General features: G+C 41.4%; 1 protein-coding gene across 1 annotated transcript; it reads left to right on the forward strand.

Moving 5' to 3' along the window:
* The first annotated feature begins 300 nt into the window (after positions 1-300).
* On the forward strand, positions 301-22033 carry gsk3ab (glycogen synthase kinase 3 alpha b). The gene is made up of 10 exons (XM_024804196.2): positions 301-677; positions 9398-9585; positions 9695-9778; positions 11345-11455; positions 16747-16877; positions 17152-17356; positions 18606-18701; positions 18863-19049; positions 19170-19247; positions 19360-22033. The coding sequence occupies exons 1-10, from the start codon at positions 503-505 to the stop codon at positions 19425-19427; spliced, it is 1323 nt and encodes a 440-aa protein (XP_024659964.1). The 5' UTR covers positions 301-502; the 3' UTR covers positions 19428-22033.
* Positions 22034-22245: the final 212 nt, after the last annotated feature.

Here is a 22245-nt window from a genome sequence, read left to right on the forward strand (position 1 = left end):
ATTATTATTATTTTACTAAATCACTAAGTCTTGGTTTACTGGTTTATTTATGGTAACTATTTTTAAAAATATTACTCTTATTAAACACGTACACACGATTAACTCCAGCTTCAAGAGCATAATTGATTCTGTTAATATGGATTTCACTATATGTCCGAACCCGATCTTAAACCCAGTTGCAATGTCTACATTTCTACTTTTGTGGTAAAATGAAACGGGTTTGTTAGGTTCGTATTTTAGACTTAACGACCCAAATAACTCATTTTCCCATGAAGCCTTGCGAACTTTACGTCGTTGTGCGTCAACTCCCCAGTCCCCCCTCCCCCTCCCCATCATCACTGCTCTACAGAGGAAGAAAGGGGGAGACGGGTAACCTACAGTGAACGTTGTAAGTGTAGTTTTTATTTATATAGTATATTAAAATACACAGACACAGCTTAAATATCTGCCGGCGTGGCTGCTAATAACGTCCGACCTAGCCCCGGCTTTAGTTCAAATAAATATGAGCGGCAGCGGGCGGCCCAGGACCAGCTCATTCGCTGAGCCTCCCGGAGGTCCCGGATCTGCTGCGGCCGGTGCCGGATCAGGGGTAGCCGGCGGAAGCTCGACAGGAAAGTCCGGGGGTTCACAAGCCAGTGGAAGCAGCTCGACTGGCTTTGGGAATTTGAAGCTACCCAGTAAGTATTATGTTATATTTTTACCACGTGCCCAGTTTACACGTTAAGACGAAGACTTGGACTGTTGGTTATTTTTTTAAAGAAACGTGTCGGGAATTATTTAATGCGGTGGAGCTAAATCTGTTAGCAGGTTAGCTTTGTAGCCAACGCTAGCTATGTTTTTCATTAAAGGAGCCTTGCGATCGAGGGCTTTTATCGACTTGCTAACATTGTAGTTAGCTATGAAGGGAAGCTTAGAACTAAGCCGCTGATATTTCGACTTTAACTAACGTCATGTCATATTTTTAATAAAGATCAGTGGTTATTAGTGCATTGTAACCCAACAATAGCGTTGTTTTAAGCATACACGCTAATATATTGGTCATTAATATCAGATATAATAGTTAGCGGTCTTGCTAACATATTGAAAACCATCTTATATAGGTTATTAATCGTTGTTCTCGGTTGTGTCTTATCTTGTGCTGATGTTTTGCCCCACACCGGTAACGAGTAAGCTGATACCTTTTGTGGTAACTTGAATTCATGGAGATAATCGTCAGCGAAAATCTCTCAATACTGTTCAATCAACTGTTACGTTTGCTCATTAACCAGCAAATATTGACCCTATCTTATCTAAGTGCTCCTTCTGGATGCCTACACTTTAGCAAACAGGGGCTCATCTATGCATGGATTTAGACTGTTACTTTAGAAAAATAACCCCACTTCAGGTCATCTTTAAAATCTTCTGTCTTAGTGTGGGGTATATTAACTGTGTACTTTTTTGCTGGGAGTTGGAACATAGTCACTGTCTTCACCATTTTGCCAACATTTCTGGTGCTCTGGACATCCTGGTTTGCCAGCAGGACTTCCTTCCAGGTAGTCATCCAGGTGTGATGACAGGAACTTGGAAAATGCTCATGTTGCAGTTGGCTGAAACCAAAGTGTGCATAAAATGAAAGCGGCAGAAAAGAATAACATCACATCTCATGTGTTAAATTTTGAGTTTAAGCAGTTACCTATAATTACAGCAGATGAAACGGAAGGAGGGCAAAGAAAAATTTCCTTATCTTCATCCATTTAACAATGAGCACAACTGTGGATAACTTCTTCTTTTGCGTCCCTTGCCTTCTTATTTTCCACAGTTTAATGAATTTCCCCTCAGGGGTTTTTCCTGGCTCACGTTGGCCCTTTGGGGGTGGGAGACTGAATACACACAAACACGACTGGTCTGCCTATAGTTAAGAAACTTATAAATGTTCCTAATACTTTTAAGCATTTTATTATCATACATAGATTTAAGATTGACTTAATTAAACTCCCATTTTAAAAATAAGACATTATGACTATTGCAAAAAACAATAATCATGATTGTTTTGTTCAATAATTCTGATCTCGGTAACACAAGTATTCATAAACTTTGCAAACATGTGGTAGCTAAATCTTTTTCCTAAACTCGAATTATAGCTTTGTTCAAATGAAGAAAATATAATCAAGGGAGAAAAGGTGGTGAACATAGTGAAAGATGCAGTGTCACCTGATCAAGAGTTAGACCCAGATTAGCATGGGTTTTTGACCATAAACCCCCGTCTTGCTAGTAAGCAGCCTCAATGGAGTTAGTGAAAGTCCCAGGCAGCAGCAGGCTCACAGGAGAATGGGTGGCCAGGCAGTGAATGACGGAAAGTCGACAGCCAGTGAACGCCTTGGTTGCACGCCACCAAAAGCAGACCGGATGATAGAGCCTGTGAGGTCCAGACACAAAGACCGTTACCATTAAAGTTTCTTCGTAGGTTCACCCATGTGGATTTTACAGCTTTTACTTCTAGATGCTCATCAAAGGCTGTCTTTATATGATCTTGGCTAAGACTTGGAGAGACAAGTGAAAACACACTGTACTAAAAGAAAGGGTTTTGTCTGTAATGCAAGATAAAGCAAAAATGAATTTTAACAAGTAATAATTTACCAAGATGTTCATTATCATGAACATCTTGTTTTCATAACTGCTGGAAGTTAATATTGTAATCACTACCTGGACCTCATAGAAACCCAACCCAGTGTAATGTTTAAACTACATGGACTCTAAGCTCGCTCGCCATCTCCATGTTTTTGTCTTTCATCCAAACTTAACCCTGGCTCAGTTCACACCTAAACATGGTGTGGATAACCAAGAAAACTCCAGGCTAATTGTTAATCTAAAACGGAGGGGGGGAAAACAGATTTTCCTTAAGTAGTAATTTAGAAGCATAATGTAATTTACTATTGTTAGATAACTTTTCATTTTCCAAATCTGAATTGTAGTTTCTCAGAAAGATTTCTTAAAATAAGCTGTCAGAAAGTAAATATGTGCCACTTGCTGTATTGTTTAATAAAGGGGATCACTGAGCATGTTATCAGGGAGAGGCAGATCATCAGTTTCACAAATTTGGGGAACGTAGAGGGTGGGTATCTGACCTTGGAGAGAAGAGCAGGAAAGCAGAAGAGCGTTTTTTGACGCTCTGCAACTGATCCAGATGCTTTTTTTTTACAGACCTTACATCCAGTTTACAGTCATTTGATCAACGTCTTTTGTTTTTTAGTCCAGCAGTCAGGGAACGTTTGCTCTCGATTAGTAAGGAGCATTAACAGACTGCAGTTATATCACTGCTTATAACCCCTTTTCAGTTGTATAACCTTAAAAATGTCAATCAGAAGCACTAATTGACCACTGAAAAACACTTTGTGATCACTGATGCCAGAGGTAACAGAGCCCAGCTGCAACTGAAGGGAAAAAACTAAAATGTGTGAAATTAATTAGATCTAATCTAAACACAAATGGACAAAGACGTGATCAAATAAATAAGAACACCAAACTGATCGAGGACTCAGTACCAGTTTTCATTACACGCACAGCCCTTTTTATTAGTGTAACAGTAACATTTTTGTTCATACAAAAAAAGCCTAATGCCTAAGGTAGAATCACTGTTTTCTATTTGTGTCTGTTGCTAATGTTGAATTCTTAGTTGGACAAGAACCTCAAACTATACCTCTCTGTTATAAAGTGCCTGTTTTTTAGAATAATTGAGCTATTTTCCCCGAACATTCTCTCTCTCACATACACACACGTCCATAATTAGTGATATAACATACTGTCAGGAGAGGAAGTGGAATGATGTCAGTCCAGCCACACCAACCTCATTAAGCAAACTGGTATCATCAAGACATGACAAATCCACATTAACAACATTGTTCATCTGTGATATTATGAAGTTCAGTGTTTCAGCAGCTCTGAGTCAGCACTGAACTCCACAGCATCTCTGGGTGTAACCCATTGCTCATGGTTTCCACCCAGTGTGGTATACAGACTTCAAATATAGCAGTAATAGAGCTCTGTGTAAGGTTATTACTGAGCACTGGCAGATACTATTTGAGTATCTTTTTCCATTTACAATACTATACACATACCTTGACTACATTTATCTGATCAGATGGAGAATACTGATCTAATAGTATTTTTCTATGTGGAAGAGAAGGAATTATGCTTGTGTACGACCTCAGGTTCAACATAAACAGCATTCTTTGTAAATTAAAGTGCTACAAATCAATAGATCCAAAAGTATAATTTTACTTGATTTGTGTTGGTGGAATAATAAAGGATGATATCAATCAGTAAAAATTAAGTGGCTTTTTTGGCATTATTCATGTAGTTTATTTTCTCCTAAAACAAAAAAGGACTCTGCGACCGAACATAACGAGTGAGAGAGAAGTTAAAGCATCAGCTCATCTGAGCTTTTCAGCCGCGTTGACCACAAGTTGCAGTTTAGTGGGAAAAAAAGGCTCAAGCATAAAACAGAAATCTGGAGCTGGTACTGGTGTTACACACCTTTGAAGTGCTGCTGTGGTGAAGTAAACAGAACATTGTTATATATATTATTACAGTATTCTGTTTTTGGTAACCATTGTCCTTGATGTAAATATGTAAAAAATGTGTATGTTTCTGTTCTATGTCTTGTGTACTGTTTGTTTGTATATGTGTATTTCTTGCTGCTGTTACACCCAAATTTCCCCTTGTCGGACAATTAATGCTGGGCATACACTGTGCGATTTTTGGCTCATTTTGAGCCGATTTTCCAGTCGTGTGACCGTTTTGGTGATTGGCCCGAGTTTCGCCTTCATCGTGTGTCGTGCATCGTGTAGTATACGTGGGGTAAGGGGAGCGATTAACACCTCACGACCAGCTCCCAATCATCAATCGCTTGGTCATAAGAAAATCAAACCTGTTTGAAATCCTGTCGGCCGTCGTAAGGGTGTCACCAAAGCCTCTCACACTGCGCACACGCAAACACAGAAATGGAAGTGAAAAGACGGAGCAGCACGGCAGTGCAGCGTGTGATCTGGACACAAGCGATGGAGGCACAACTTGTAGAACTTTGGCAAGCTCATCCGAGCCTTTTTGACCACAACAACCGTGAAAATAGTTGGATTTACATTGCTGCTCAATCACAGCTGCCTGATCAAATGTTTTTCATTAGCAATTTAGCAAAGTTGATGGTGGTGGTGTGTGTGTCTGTGTGAGTGAAAGACAGAGGGAGAGCGAGCGACAGATTTTCTGTTATAACCTTCATTTTATGGACGCACAGTGTGAGCACTCAGGTCAAATCAGAGCATCGGGTCGTATAGTGTGAGACTCTGCATCGTGACCTACGAACTTCTAACCCCTGCGAGTCAATCGTGCAGTTTGAGCAGAAGCTGAATAACGCGACTGAAAAAATCGCACAGTGTATGCCCAGCTTTAGGGCTGCCACAAACGATTATTTTGATAGTCGACTAGTCAGCGATTACTTTTGCGATTAGTCGACTAATCAGATCATCATCCATTGAACATACAGCATACAGCTTATTGCACCAGCAGCATCTGCTCTTATATAACTATCATTAGCTTTCAGCTTTAAGTGTTTACTGTATGTGCTAACTAAAAATAAAGACAAGATGATAGTTTATTAAATTTTAATGAAATTTGCAGAGTGTTTCGGTGGAGTTTAATAAACTCCTTGCTATCTAAAATATAACAGGACACCGGAGTAAATTCTCCAGCATCTCACACTTCTAATGATCAGCTGTCTGCTTGACGTTTATTCAGCTGTGTAAAAACTATAACTTTAATCTCATCCAAACCGATTTACTCAGGAACAAATAAAACACTGAAAAAAGCCAAACAACATTTTGAAGTTATCTAAGTGACTTATATATCATGTTTAACCTGAGTAGTGAAAGACGGCGGTGGGTTTGAAAACGATCTGCCGGGAGTCCGTGTTCTCACGGCTCTAGTTAGCCTAGCCCCCGGCTAGCTATCGAGCTAGTGGGTAACAGATGCCTCCGAAAACGTCGGAGCGCTTTTGAAAATATGTGGTGTCTTGATAAACTGAGCAGATATTTGAGGTTTACACAGCTACATTCTCGCCTGAAAATATGTTAAACGTTTATTTTGTGACCCAGAAAGAATAATAAGAATAATATTAAAACTAACCAGCTGCCGCCATTGTTGGAAACTAAGCAGGGCCGCGATGGGCCGCGCTATGAATTCTGGGACACAGTTTCTTCTTCTTCGGGGTTTAACGGCAGCTGGCATCCTTGGAGATGCAGTGCTGCCATCTTCTGTTTCAGTCCATTATTACACTCTTAAATCCTACTACTGATTCCTGCGTCTTTTGTGATCTTACAAAGCTTCAAACGACGCGTCGACTATTAAATTAGTCGTCGACGATTTTGATAGTCGACGTAATCGTGACTAGTCGACTAATCGTGGCAGCCCTACCCAGCTTAAAGGATTATTCTTATTCTAATAGCAGATTCCAGAATGTTGAGTAAGTATCGGACTGATATCTGATCTATCAGAAATGGGAAATGGAGAGAAGCATTTCTGGCTGTGCCACATTCAGTTTGAAAGCCGTCATGGTTGTACTGTGTAGTTTTGTGACGAGTAAAATCTGTACTGTATATAGTATGATTAGCATCGTTCAGGAAAATGAAAGATGAATGGATTAAAGGGACCAGTAGCTTTGGTGCAATTTCTTTCTGCCACTTACACACTTATGGAGAGTGCTAATAAACTACTAATGATCAAGTAGTAGCAACCACAAATTATTTTATCAAGTTAAGTGTGTGCTTGAGCTTTTTTACACTTACAAACAAGCTCAAAGGTAATTGCTTATTAAGTGGGGGTGTGATCAGAGTCACTTTGCTCGTCCGTTTGCTCTTATTAGAAACCAAAGCCCTTCACTGGCAGAGGAGCAGACTGCTCATCTTTGTATTCATTATTCAAGACCCTATCATGCCACAGCTGCTCCATATTTAATGTGCTCCCCTGTGACTTAACTTTTTCTTTCTTTCGTTTTTTTAAGGGTGTAAAAATGATGCTAAAATAAAACACAAAGGGGCAATGTAATGTGCAGCTGTACAGCAGTGTGCAGACACCACACCGCGACTGATCTCAAAGCTGAATATTTCCTGCTGACTCGAGGGTAGAGATCAGATCTAGGCCAATCATGTGGATATGCTGCTGGCTTCTATTTACTGTTAACCTTGAAAAAGTTTTGACTGGAAACTTTAGAAATGGGCAAGTATAATTTTTGCCTTTGGTCAGCACTGATCATTCGGAGGTGGTAATCTATCTGACTAAATAATTGTTGTCTAAGCATGTGCTGGAAGGGCAGCTGATGAAGCCAAATCACTTAGGCTAGTCGGGAGAAATAAAATGTTTCATTGTCTGATTCCATTTTGTAACTCAAAGACATAGCAGAGATCAGGAGGGGTCCTGTTGAGACAGGCGAAGTGAGCAAGCCCAGAAAATGGAAGCACCTCTGGGTGTGCTACTGTCCATGCAATGTTATCACAGGCTCTGACAAGCCTTTTGGCAATGGGCTTCTTCTCTGCTCTTCATCCCCTCCCAGTGTCATTGCTTCTGGTGCCCATTTGTCAGATAATTCTTGAACCAACACTTGCACAGTCATAAAACTCTGAGCAGCTACTTGACCCTAACTAGAAGTGTCAGATACTGTTGGGTCTTAAGCTTCTCACTTTGCCTGATTTCCACAAGGTCGAACATTAGCCTGACAGTATCACTGCTCAACCGGTTGGGAACACATACAGTCCAGTTTGATCTAAAGTGGGAAGGTCTAGTAAACCATAACCTTAATAGCCTTAATAATTTTAATGTACAAAGGTAAGCATTCATATTTAATAACTATCCATTAGTAGGACTCATTATGAATGGACTGCAATGTCTTAAAATAAATACAATATGCCACATCTGTACCTGCAGACATCCTTTAGTACAGGAACCCCTGGGCCATGGACCAGTACCGGTCCGTGAGTCGTTTGGTAACGGGCTGCCAGAGTTGAGGCTCTGGTGTGAAATTTATGGTTTACACAGTTTTTATTGTTAACGCGGTTTCCCTGGGTCTTTTCCCGTGTTGTAGTTGTGTATCTTATTTTGAAAGAAATATTTAAGCATTACCATAGCGACCAGAGAGCATTAAAGGGCAGACAGGAGGCTGTTACTCTCTATGTTGTTAGCGCATTTCAGGAGGACGCTGCTAATAAAGTTACACAATTACACGGTGAATTCACTTTTTTTTTTTTTTTTTATCATATTTGCAAAATACCACAGTTTTTTGTCTTGGTCGTATCATTTTATTTTGTTGTATTTATCTGCGACACTTTAAAGGCCGGTCTGTGAAAATATTGTCTGAAATTAAACCGGCCCATGGTGCAAAAAAGGTTCTCTATTTCTTTATTTACTTTTTATTTTAAATTGCATTACATTTGAAGTTAAATTTAGTAACTGCATGATGTTGAAGTTTATTAATAATTGTATTAAATAATCAAGACTATATATTTTGCTAAGATCAAGCCCATGCTGTTTTATTTTCTTTGGAAACTATTCTGCTATTTTTTTTTTCTCCAAGAGTCTCACAGCCCCACACAGGTTTTACCAATCTAATGGCAGATTTGCAAGCTCTTCTGTTTATTTATTTCAGTGGTTTAAAGGTGGTTGGAAAAAACCTGTTGATGCATTAAATTCTACTAGACGATGGTAATGTGCTTTTACACGCACGCACGCACACAAAAAGAGTTGCATAAACTGTGATTTTTGCCATGTTGTTTTATCCTCATTAATTTTGCTTTTCTGTCAGACATATGCCTGTTATTTAAATATGGTATCGATCGAATTGAATCTGCAAAGCTGAAACTGTGATTGATACTTCCATATTCGGTTTGGTGCACAGTTCCCAACCTGACTGTTCTGCTTTAGCCTGGTTGTGTAGCTAAAGCAGCAGCTACAGGGAATTACTACAGGGAATTAATTATATTGGTTAATGTAGTCAGTAATTAGTAAATTTGGCTTTTAGCTGTAATATTTTTTTGGAAAACCTTTTTTGGCCTCAGGTTTCAGGTATTTGTAACAAGAAGGGATTAATCATTGATAGCAGTGTTGAATAAATAGATCATTTTAATGCATGGGTCCAGTATGAAAGACGTTTAGGCTGATTTTCCTCAAGAAAGCAAGGGCAAAGTGTTGTGAGAAGAAGTTCATTATCAGTCTGGATTGTGCCTGAGGAGCTTTTACTTTTACATCATTTTTGATCTAATTTCAGTAGTATTATTTAAGTGCTAAGATGTGTAACTGTCAGGTAAAGCCAAATGTTTTTTAATAATTTCAGGATCTCTAACAAGTTTTTTTTTTTTTTTCTTTCTGTCATCCACAGGAGACAGTGGCAAAGTGACGACGGTGGTAGCCACACCCGGTCAGGGCCCTGATCGCCCACAGGAAGTGTCCTACACAGACATAAAGGTTATAGGAAATGGCTCGTTTGGAGTGGTCTACCAGGCTCGCCTCATCGACACCCAGGAGATGGTGGCAATTAAGAAAGTTCTCCAAGACAAGAGATTTAAGGTATGCTTAGACAGGCTTACCTGGACAGATAATTACAGTGAAGTAAATGCTAGTTTTTCACCTTGTGCAGTTCACTCACTTTTCCTTCGTCTCTATTTTCCTCTTGCAGAATAGGGAGCTGCAAATTATGAGAAAATTGGACCACTGCAACATTGTCAGGCTACGTTACTTCTTCTACTCCAGTGGAGAGAAGGTGTGTTTGCACTGACCTGACATTTTACGTTGTATATTGTAGAAACTTAGCAGATGGAGCACTGTACTTCCACTCCCTGGCATTTAATCTTCCATGCATCAGTGATGATTCACAGACATGTTTTGGACAAGCCGATCTTGGTCTTTGTTGTACAATGAATAGTTGAATACTTGGAGTTGATGGGGTCCAAGCTCTTTATTTGAATCGCTCAGATTATTGTGGTTTTAAAGAGAAATCACAGACTATGCTTGGCACACTTTTTAAATCTCTGAAGACTTGAGCAAATAATACTTGAGCAGATGACTTTGTGACACACTGACTAGTGAATTAATCTTCTGATGCTGTGGGAACAAATGTTTCAGTCCCTGAATTCCTCAGATCTGGATGCTTAAGCGATATTCTGTTCTTTTAGTTTTTAGCCAAATCTAGTGTAGAGTCACCATATGACTCAGTCTGCCTCTATCATGTCAAATCTGAAAGTAAAAAAGTTAATAAATTAGCTCTTTGCTGGTGTTATTTCAGCATTTATAGTTTAATTTACTTTAGAAATATTTACAGCAGCAAAGCAGTAAACTGTGATCACACTCATAATTGCGCATTGGTTTTAGCATTTAAGTCAGCATCCCTCATTGGCCCTCCTCAGGCACACTGAGTGCTGCAGGTACCACTGCTACAAAGAAAGAATTTAAAGTTGTTCCACAGTAACTAGCAGCTTTGACAGCATACAGATGGCTCTTATTTTAACCTCTTTTTAATTCATTGGCTTTGTGGCTACTTGCAACAATCCAGTGCTGGATGGTAGCAGCTGAAAAAGATTCTCCCATGTTGAAGCTTGTTGAACAGGTGGTTTGTGGGACTCTTATTGACTTTTTAGTGTCTAAGGTTTTGATTGTGACCACAGGGATTAGTGCTACTGCTTTTTCTTTTTTGTGGTGACTGCAGCTTCAGGTCAAAGTATGAAAGCGTTGTTGTCCATACTGCTGTATATTTTTTCCAGAAGACCAGAGGCAGAATCTCCTAAAAGTCTTTATTCCCTCTGAGATACATTTTACAATCCACCTGCATCTATTTTTAGCCACAAATGCAAGTGACATTCTCACACTGTTGAGTCAACAACCAGCATTGTCTTCATGCTGTGTTTGCAGTCCCACTAACAAGAGCCTCTATATTTTTGTAGCCTCATATACTGCTTTTAATTTGAAAATAGCAGGAAAATATTGCTCGTTGCTCAAGGTAGCTTTCGTCAGGTTGTTTCACAGGTAAACTTAACTGTGGTTGGTGGAAACACTGTCATTGGGACAATGACGGTCAATCACTTTGTCCGACATACTTATTACTAGCCCCGGGCCATTGGCTGTATTGACTTCTGCTGAAGTGTATCCCCACTGTCTGGTTGTATCAGCTATATCTTTCTTTCTTTCTTTTTTTTTACACCCCATGCACAATACACTGTTTCATTACATTCATTTGATCTGGTTTCACTTTTGGGACTCGATTTGAAGTGGTTAAGATTCATTTTCCTCCAGTAATCACACAATCCTCTTTGCTTTTGTTCCTCTTTACCAGAAAGATGAGGTGTATTTGAATCTGGTGCTGGATTACGTCCCCGAGACGGTGTACAGGGTGGCTCGCCACTTCAATAAGGCCAAGACCACCATCCCCATCATCTATGTTAAGGTGGGTAGACACACACACACACACACACACACACACTGCTGCTCACGTGAGCATTTCCCGGTCACTGCTATCACCATGTCACTGTATGCATTGAAAAGTGAGTGGTTTATTTATTACTGCCATGTTTAAATCTTGTATATTTCATTTATTAAAAAGGACATTATAACCATAAAGACATATTGTGAGGTCTGTTTGTGAACGCAGACACAGACCACTCTGTTTATCTTCAAACAGAGTTTTTAACTGAGTATCGTTCTCAACCAAGTTGAAGTTTGTAAATGAGGGGATGTTAGAGTTTCAAATTGATACCATGGATGCATCTATTAAAAATCTCTGACAAGTATAAATCCTGGTGACCTTGAATTCAAGGCCAGTGGTAAAGTTTTCTGAAAATCTTGTGAACACGAGAATGAGGGGACGTACGTTTTTCAAAATCTCAGACAAATTAGAATCCTGGCGAACTTGAGGTCAAGGTCAAAGGTCAGAGTTTCTGAAAATCATTAAGGATTAAGGTTTTTTAAATTTAAGCCATTAGTGCACCTACTGGGACGCTCTTGGAAGCTTTAAAAAAATCTGTTGGAAACTGGGAGTAAATTTTAGTTCAGTAATTGCTTGTGGATGTAATAAAAACAGGCAGCTCACCGTTTCAGGATTATGAAAGCAGAAAAGAGGAAGGATGGTCCCAAGGGAAGTGATTTGTTTGCAGTCTTCTTGGCTGTCTGTTTCGGGTGCTCAGTTTGGAGAGTGTTTGCGTGCTTACTGTGTGCGAAGCAGCAGAGGACATTATAGCTGTCTCATGGCCCATTTCCCTACCTCAGCCTCCTGCTCCCCTGTGCCTTTGAGATGCATACTGATCCCTGTCACTCTTTCTTTTTTTTTTCTCTAACCGTCTGTCACCATATGCAGGGTCTTCTCCCCCCTCCATGTCTCCCTTGGTGTCATGTTCGCCATTTCATCTCCTCTTACCTCTCTCTGCCCCCCTTTTAACTATCATCTCTTATCCCTCAGTCATCTTGTCTGCAGTATTTTATAATCTGGCCAGCCTGCTGTCAGTGCATCATGTGGGCAATAATGATGATAATGGAGATGATGACGAATTAAGATGCTTACTGTCTGTGTGTCACAGGCACATTTAATGGGCACACACTTAACTGTGTGGTGAATTTCTCATTCCATAACAACATCATCGACCTCGGGTGTGTAGGCAGATGCCAAATAGGAGCTGGCCGTAGATCTTCAGGGAGTATTTTTCACCCTTGTGTTATTTTGGTATAGAAGCACAACACCACAGGCTGCATGAGACAAACGAACAGCTGCTTCTTTCGACAAACCCCTTTACATTGTGCCCAAAAACAGAATTGGGGCACATGTTGATGTGACTAACATATGGTGAACATCTATACAGAATCAGCTGTGCCTACAGATTAAATCATCCATTTTAGTAAAAGTTTAACAACATTTAATTTGCAGCACAATACACGCTGCCCGGTCTCAGGGCACAACGTAGAATGCTGATGAGAAAGTGATCTATTTGTTTGGACACAATCTGTCCAGGTTTCTTTTTCTCCCAACAGTCAGCACAATTGTCAGACTAATGGGAAGTATGTTTCCTGTCTGAAGCACGCTTGTCATCCACACTCATCAGCACAGATTTCTCTCCATGGCAACCAAGAAAACAAGCTTTGAACAAAGTGGCAACTGTCGTGTTTTAAACCAAACAATGAGCTCTTTCTGAATCTGAGTAGTTTTTAAATGCATATAAACCTAACAAGCTGGTTAGCTATTGGTAATTAGTAACTTATTTAAAACAACACAATTGACGCATAAGCTTCTGCTCGTTGTAGGAAGTGAACTATGGTCTCTGGTGGAAGCGACACCATCACTAACACCATGTGGACTTTTTCACCCTTTAAATGTGGAAAGTAGGGCTGCCACAAACGATTATTTTGATAGTCGACTAGTCACCGATTATTTTTGCAATTAGTCGACTAATCAGATCATGCATCCATTGGACGTAAAACATACAGCTTATTGCACCAGCAGCATCTGCTCTTATATAACTATCATTAGCTTACAGCTTTAAGTGTTTACTGTATGTGCTAACTAAAAATAAAGACAAGATGATAGTTTATTAAATTTTAATGAAATTTGCAGATTGTTTCGGTGAAGTAAACTCCTTGCTATCTAAAATATAACGGGACACCGGAGTATATTCTCGAGCATCTCACACTTCTGACAATCAGCTGTGTAAAAACTATAACTTTAATCTCAGCCAAACCGATTTACTCAGGAACAAATAAAATACTGAAAAAAGCCAAACAATAACATTTTGAAGTTATCTAAGTGACTTATATATATTTAACCTGAGTAGCGAAAGACAGCAGTGGGTTTGAAAACGATTTGCCGGGAGTCCGGGGTTCTCACGGGCTCTAGTGAGCCTTGCCCCCGGCTAGCTATCGAGCTAGTGGGTAACAGACGTCTCCGAAAACGCCTCCTCTGCACCCTGGTGACATATCCCTACTCCAAGGCCCTGCATGTGTGGGTGGTTGTGGTGGAGCGGGAAGAGGGAGGCAGCTGGAGAGTAGGGGTATGTCACCAGGGTGCAGAGGAGGCTACACCACTACCCCCCCCCCCCCCCTCCCCCTCAGTCCCCTTCTGGCTGCCTCTGCCTCAATTTTATCCCACAACTTAGACATTCACATTACTCACACTCTCATTACACATACATATAGGATCTTGGGGCACGATACACGGAGTCCAAATTACCATCAGGGTGTACACCTCACCCCTGGCGTCGTTGCCCACCTCTCAATGTTAAATACACGTAGACATTGAGGGCTAGCAGGAGGGACTATGCGCTTACCTGCTGCTCTCTGGCAGGTAGCTCCATGCCCTCCTGGGTTTTAAATGCACCTTAGAACACACATGCATCAACACTACAATGAGCGGGTGGAGGGAGGTTTGGAGTCTTCTCTCACCCCCATTCTCTGCGGCCTGCGGGGGGGGGGGGGGCTAGGAGGAGGAGTTGGCCGTCCGACTGCGGTCTGGAGTGTGGGGCCTCCCTGCTGCTGCAGAGTCGGGGTGGTCTGCCTCTCCCCACCGCAGGGAAAAGGGTAACACCACCTGGGTCTGGGTGCAGTTCCCCCCTCCAGGGGCAAGGGTACCTAGACCCGGTTCGTAGAGTACGCTTGGGGAGTGTGATCGTGTGTACAGTGTCTCTTTATGTCTGTCTCCACGTTGGTTGAGTGTGGAGTAAGTGCATATGAGAGCATGAGGATGGGAATGGATGTTTGTATATGTGTGTGCCTGTATTTCTGTGTCTATATGTCAGGTTGGGTATCAGACGCCACCTCTCTGGGGACATCTCAGGCCCTCCAAGGTTTGAAGGCCTATCTCCACCCACCACCACTTCCCCTGCCAGTGGCGGACTCCCTCAGGTGTCGGTGCGTTGGTGGTTCTTTGTGTCTGGGGGTGGGCGTCCGGGTACACACCGGCTCACTCCTTGGCGGCCGCTTATCGGGGCCTGGAGCCTGGGGCTCGCTCGGGCCACTTCGGAGGTGGGGTGCCCCCGGCCTCTCGGCCTGGGGCTCAGTCACTCAGGCACAGCTGGCTGCCGGCAGAGCTCACGGGCGCGTCACTGCAACTCCCCCTGGCTTCTGCTCCGCGGCTGCTGAGTGAGCCCTCATCTGGGACTCTCCTCAGCTCTTTCTGGGACAGTGGCGCGGCTGCCCCTCTGTTGGTCTTCCTTGGTCTCTTGTGTTCTGGGGGCCTCTGGATGTCTGGAGTTTTGATCTCCTCCATACCTGCTTCATACCCTGGAGGACGGGGCTGTGGCTCCCCACACTCCCTAGCAGATCGTTACATGGAGAAACCTTTGGAATACAAGCATGCTGATCCACACAGGTATGCACACGGGTGTACACACGGGTATTCACAGACGCGGACTACAGCTTTCTTGGCTGCTGCCTCAAAGCACATTGTGCGCTGTCTATTTTGCGTGCTGCACAATATCGTTTATTACTTAGTATCTACTGATATCTACTGCTAGCTAGTTTATTGTGATGGTGCTGTTTTTTTTTATTATGTTGCTCTTTGTTGTTTGCTTTCTCTTCTGTTTTTTTTCTCCATACAGGTGACCCAGGTGTTTTGTTTTTTTTGTTTGTTTGTTTTTTTTTCTTTCTTCCCCCCCTTCTCACCGTCTCTTCTCCCCTTTGGTTTTCTTTCTTTCCCTCTCTTTCTTTCATTCTTTCTCCCTGTCCTATCCACCAGTCATGTCTGTCCCATTTGTAGCAACTGAAAATAAAATAAATTCATAATTATAATAAAGGTCAATCAAATGGACCAATATGGCAAGGCCATGATGATCCACTTGGTAAAATAAATCCGCTTGGCATCTTTCTTGGCCTTAAGACAACAATTCTGATGGCTAAAGATCCAAACGGGACAAAAAAAAAAAAAAAAGTTTATAGGACCAAATCCCCAGGAGGAGTTCGTTAAAGTAGGAAAAAAAAAAAGAAAATCATATATCACTACATTAACAGTCATGGCTATTTAGCAAGCTGCTATGAGACTGTGTTGGTTCATCTGCACCTTCGTTTTTGGCTCATTCTGATCCTTTTAAATGCAGAGTGTGCACTTAAAATTCCTCCGATTTTATAGCACGTTATTTATCTTCACCAAAGCCATTAAATTTGTGATACTGGGGCGTCCCGGCTTGTCAATCTTCAGTTTAGTATTTAAAAGAATGTATGCAGTGAAAATAATTGGCTGCTCTTAAAATGTCTAAAAAATTTGCTTTTCTCCAGATAGACAGGAATACTGTTTTCTCCTTTGTGGGATGAAATAACACGCCTATAATAAAACATGGAATTGCAGTGTAAGTTCACTGTGAGAGAAGCTAATAATTCTTTTCTTTTTTTGTCGTCAGTCCTGCAGCAACAACTTGTTAAACTGAAAACAATGAACTATTTATTGATTATTTTTATTCATCTATTGATTTTCTTCCACTTATTCGGTTCATATCTCATTTAATTTATTAAGTCATGCCTGTATTGTTTTTCTTTCAAACTTGTATATTGTCCTAAAAATAAATTGACTTGCATTTCATGTGATCTTAAAAAACATGAAAAATGAAAACGGTGCAGGAATCCTGATGGTGGCTTGTAGCTAGGACGTCTCCAGTGAGATATAAATGGCTTTTGTTCTTAAATTGCTCTTTTTTTTTAGATTTGTTTGATTTTTGTCTGAGTTGTTAAACACTGATGGGCATCGTGTCTCTGTCTCCTCCTCAGGTGTACATGTACCAGCTGTTCCGCAGCCTGGCCTATATCCATTCCCAGGGCGTGTGTCACAGAGACATAAAGCCTCAGAACCTCCTGGTGGACCCAGAATCGGCCATCCTCAAACTCTGTGACTTTGGCAGGTCAGTAACATTTCCCGCCTGCGGGCAGATCTGTCTGTCTGCATTTTTCATTTTTGCATTGTAGTGACCATTTCTGTCTCATTGTGGATATTTAGTTTGCTGTCTGTTTGTGTAGCGCTCTTCCTCGGGCTCCGCTTTCCCTTTGTGGATCACTCATGCCTTTTTTATGTCTGGGTCGCTTACATGCTACTGTGAAAACAAACACACTGGCAAATCCAAGGTTCACACCGACTGCGAGTCTCATCCTGAACTGTCTGTTTTCTGAATCCTCCAGTGCAAAGCAACTAGTTCGAGGGGAGCCAAATGTTTCCTATATTTGCTCGCGGTACTATCGTGCCCCAGAGCTCATATTTGGTGCCACCGACTACACGTCCAATATTGACATCTGGTCAGCCGGCTGTGTGTTGGCCGAGCTGCTGCTGGGTCAGCCCATCTTCCCCGGAGACAGCGGTGTGGACCAGCTAGTAGAGATCATCAAGGTACAGTAAGAGTGCTGTAAACAGTGGTACAGCTGGGCAATACCACCGCCTCTTCTTCCTCTACCTCTTTGCCCCCCCCCCCCCCCCCCCTTTTTTTTTTTTTTTTTTTTTGCACAAGTCGAGGAGCGTGTCAGGTTACATTTCACTGTGTGTTATACTTGTATAACTATGCATGTGACAAATGAAGAACCTTGAACCTTGTAATATTGTAAATGTAGGATTGTTTATAAAGGAACTGCATATTGAAGAAATATGGAGGAAAAAACATGCTTGGTCGAGGTCAGGGCTGCACAACATTTTTTTTTTTTAAACTTGGTCCTTCAAAAGCAGCTCTGTCTTAGAAAATGTTGAATTTAATCTGCACTTAAAGTAATGCTCTGCTACCTTTCATTTTGTTGTGTTTAACAAACTTAAATATTAGAAAACATCTCTGAATGAAGAAAATATAAATATGCACAGATGCACATTGTGAACAAACACAGAGCCGTATTCATGAATATGAAAAAACTCAGATAATGATCTTTTCTGTTATGACCTGTGACTCTTAAGTGCTTTTGGTTTAATACCACTCAACAAAGAAAAGACCAGGATCTTTTCCTATTAGTATTACTATTTATGCATACATTTTTGTATGCATGCCGTGTTTCAAAGCACTTTTAGGTGTGTTCACTCAGGGTTGAAGTATGAGTCCATTTTCCCACACTTAGCTATCTGGGCTTCCCGGGTAAGCTGTACAATTTATTTATTTTTCATCCACCTCAGACAACGACTGGATCAATTTACTAGCAAACAATTCCCTTCCCTTCTTGTGTTTTCATACCATTATTATATTGCTGTTGTCCCCTTAGACTCCCTCGTCTCACTGTTGGACAGGCCCCAACACATATTGAGATGGGTTTATTGTAATGTTTAAAATCATTAGGTGTGTACTCATATTTGATGATAGCTGGTATTAAATAGGCAAAAGACAGCCTGAGGGCTAGAACCAGTCCAAAAATGATCTCAATACAGCTTTGCAGCATCCTAAAAGGAAAGCAAAACAATCCATCAATAATTAATAAGAGGCAATATAATGCAAAGGAATCTCAAGGTTGTCTGCAAAGAGGCTGGACTGCCATTTAACTTAATACCAATGCAGTGTGTTTCATCTGTGATCTCTGAAGTAGTGCATATCAGACAGTTGCAAGATTCAGACTCATTTATATAATGTAATGCAAATAAATGTTAACATTTCACTCCTGTTTGGCAGGTTTTGGGGACGCCAACAAGGGAGCAGATCCGGGAGATGAACCCCAACTACACAGAGTTTAAGTTCCCACAGATCAAAGCACACCCTTGGACAAAGGTATGCTCCCATTACTGGACAATATTGACGTTGAGAGGTTTACCTCTCTGAATGCAGTTACTGTTGCTCTTTAGAGAAAACGTCACACTAAACTAATTTTAATGAATCCAAATTCATGCTAGCATTGATCATCGATACATTTTCTTTCTATCTCCTATCAGGTGTTTAAGCCTCGTACCCCACCGGAGGCCATTGCTCTCTGCTCTCGACTGCTGGAATACACGCCGGTGACCCGGCTGTCGCCACTGGAGGCATGTGCGCACGCCTTCTTCGATGAGCTGCGCCAGCCGAACACCCGCCTCCCCAGCGGGCGAGAACTTCCGCCCCTATTCAACTTCAGTCCCGTTGGTCAGCATGTCCTTTTTTTTTTTTTTTCTTTCCTGCAGTCTGTTTCTTGCACAGATTATCAGCTGTTATTTATATTTTATCAGTATCATTAATCATGTTTTCTTTGCCCTGTTCTCTCAGAGCTGTCCATTCAGCCCCAGTTGAACTCCACACTCATTCCTCCTCACGCTCGTGCACAGACATCGCCTGCATCACACGGTACGTTATTAAATGGGCTTTAAAAAAAAATTATATATATATATATATTTATTTTTAAAAGGCACTGGTGTCTGTAATTGTTAAAACTTGTGCTTCCTCTTTTCCCCTGCAGAGGGCAGTGTGTCAGACAGTACCGCCCAGCCCAGCTCAGCACCTAGCTCCATCAACAACAGCACCTGAGCATTCATCCCTCTGTCATATTTTCTGTTTTGTCTTCCCCATGTTCTTTTTACTTTCCTCTGCTCCTCTCCCTCTCAACCTTCCTCCTGGCTCCAAACCCTTACAATACAAGGAAAAGAAACTAGATACACCCACGTAAAAACTCAGCACTGCTATTTCCCCTGAATATTTAACCATTTTCAATAAAATGCTGCACCTGCAGCTGTGGGTTGAGGACATTTAGGTAGTTGTGCTTGGGCTTATTTATAGGATGCAGGCCCAAGTCCAGGTTGGCTGCTGTCTGACCTCTTAGGATGTTTAGGAGATGAGGAGGGGGCTTGTATATATTATGTGGATTATCTGTAATATAATCAACAGTTGGCTTTTATCCCTTTTTTTCTTTTTTAGTTCATTTTATTTGAATTTTATGTGTGGCCACAGTGCCATTGATTGGGATCCTGATTGGCTAGTTAGTGCATAAGGCCCGACTGGTAGACAATCATCCTTTGTGGGGTCAAAAATGCCACACTTATACTGTACAGCTAACTCTGTGGACTGTCTGTCGCTTTCCACTTAAGTTGTCAGTTCACAAAGGCCACTGGTGAACAGATTCACCAGAGGAATGATTTGAAACAAAAAAAATCTCCCAGCGAATACAGTGTTGGCTCAAGATTGTGCGTGTCATTTTAGATAAGAGGTGGTTTTAGATTTTTATTACAGAGAAGAGCTCCCCAGCCCGTGTTCACCGTTTGTTTTCGAGTATTAGCTCCAGCACTGCCTTTTACGTGAACGAGAGGGAGTTTTGTGCGAGCAGAGCGCACATCTTCAGTTTTTTCTGTATAAGCTCATGTCGTCATTTAAGCTGGAAACCAAGAGTTTCAATTTAATTCTCAAGTGAGTATTGCACATCTCTAAAAGGGAGTAGAGGGAAGCAAATGTTGGTGGGGGGCTCCGGCTACATCTCAGAGTAGCCTCGGTGCCTCGCCGTGTTTTGAATGATGTTGCTGTTCGTATCAGCCTGATTATGTTGAAGAATGCTGTTTTCGCCGCTCACACCATCACTGGCGCCGCTTATTGTTTGTGCTGGAGGATGACTGTGATTTCATTTTGTGTGTCGCCAGAGTGTTGAAACCATCTTCGCCCCTTCCCAAAGCAAGTCCGCCTGCAAAGCTCATATCATGTTCTCCGCGCCATGCGGTGATGGTCGGGAATGATTCACGCAGCTGGCAGTCCTCTGTGGGCGTGGCCAGTTTCCTCTCTTCCAACACGCATGTTCAGCCCATGTCGACCACGCTGTTTTACTTCCACTAATATCAGTAATAATCTGACCAGAAATTATGCTCGAACCCCTGAAATCCAACAGCTTTTGGAGCCTCCCCCCTTCCATCCCTCCTAGTCTTCATCCCTCTGGCTTCAGATTCCCCCTTTTCTTCTTTTTTTTTTTTTTCCCCTGCCCACTGCTAAACTTGTAAATATCAAGTACCTTTTATTTTATTTTGGGTTTTGTTTTTTTTTTGTTATTATTGTTATTATATTGTTGTTCCTGTAATTTTTTTTTTTCTCCTCTAGTAGACCGGCGCAGCAGCGTCCGGGTGATTATCCTCAGTCGCAGTCTGTAAATACGATTTCATTTCAGTCCCTGGTTCACGAGGGGAAAACAGAACAAAACGTTTCATTTTTATTCTCTCTCCCTCCACTTCTCTCTTCAGAGCGGCCCCTTTTCCCCCATAAATGTTGTCATAACTGTTTTATTTATTGTGTTGTGGGTTTTTTTTTTTTTTTTGATGGGTGGGTAAAATTGAGGGATTCTTTTTTGTTTTGTTTTGTTTGCGTTTTTTTTTTTTTTAATTCCACATTTTAGTCTAGCAATTTCACATGCAAAATAATTTCACATCCAAGATACTGTACTCGGATCCAGATGTTGGAGCGCGTTGTCCAATCCGTGGTCTCATATGAATGCAGGTGCACTTGCTCGCCAACAGGTGGAACTCCAGTTTTCCATTAAACTTCAATGTGAAGGGAATGTTACAAGCCTCTGGATCTGTGGGGTCGTGGTGTTGGGAGGGAGCACGGGTCACTGTATGCGTGTGTGTGTGTGTGTGTGTGTGTGTGTGTGTGTGTGTGTGTGTGTGTGTGTGTGTCTGTGTGTGTGAGTCTGGAGGAAAGGGGGGAAATTAATTTGTCCATTGGCATTTATCATCTCCTTTGTCTGACTCACCTGTTTTTTCATTTCTCTGTGCGTCATGTGACTGTAACGGGCTTGGCCTGTTAGTACGCTGTGCATGCTTCACAGATGGTGAGTTTCTCGAGCACAGCAGCAGGGAATATATGTGTGTTTGTATGCGTGCTGGCAGACCATGGACATTATTACCTGTATTTTTTCCAAAATGAAAAACTGGCTATATGTGCTGTTTTAATATCTGTTTTTCCCCGTTCTGATCTGTCACACTCTGTTGTGACCCTGCTCTTTAAACCACCCCTTGTCCAAGAGTGGAATATACTAGATGGGAACAGAACAGTTGGATAAAGGAGATGATGATGATAATTAGAGAGGGATGGGGGGAGAGAGACAGTTTTTGTTTGTTGGTATAAATAATTAAACTCATTAATAAAGTGATGAAACTGTACCTGTGTCATGACTGAGTTATAATGGGTAGTTGAGTTGTATATGGAGGATAGAGGACATACTGGCATTACTATACAGTTTACAATACTGTGAGATTTACTTAATAATTTAAAAAAAAATGATTGTAAAAGTTCAACATTAACCACAATATTAACAGACATACAGGCTTTAAAGGGGAACTGTTGTCCAACTAAATATTTTCATTCTTTCATC

The sequence above is a fragment of the Maylandia zebra genome, linkage group LG11, assembly GCF_041146795.1.
Source record: "Maylandia zebra isolate NMK-2024a linkage group LG11, Mzebra_GT3a, whole genome shotgun sequence".
In the NCBI taxonomy this organism is placed as follows: Eukaryota; Metazoa; Chordata; class Actinopteri; order Cichliformes; family Cichlidae; genus Maylandia; species Maylandia zebra.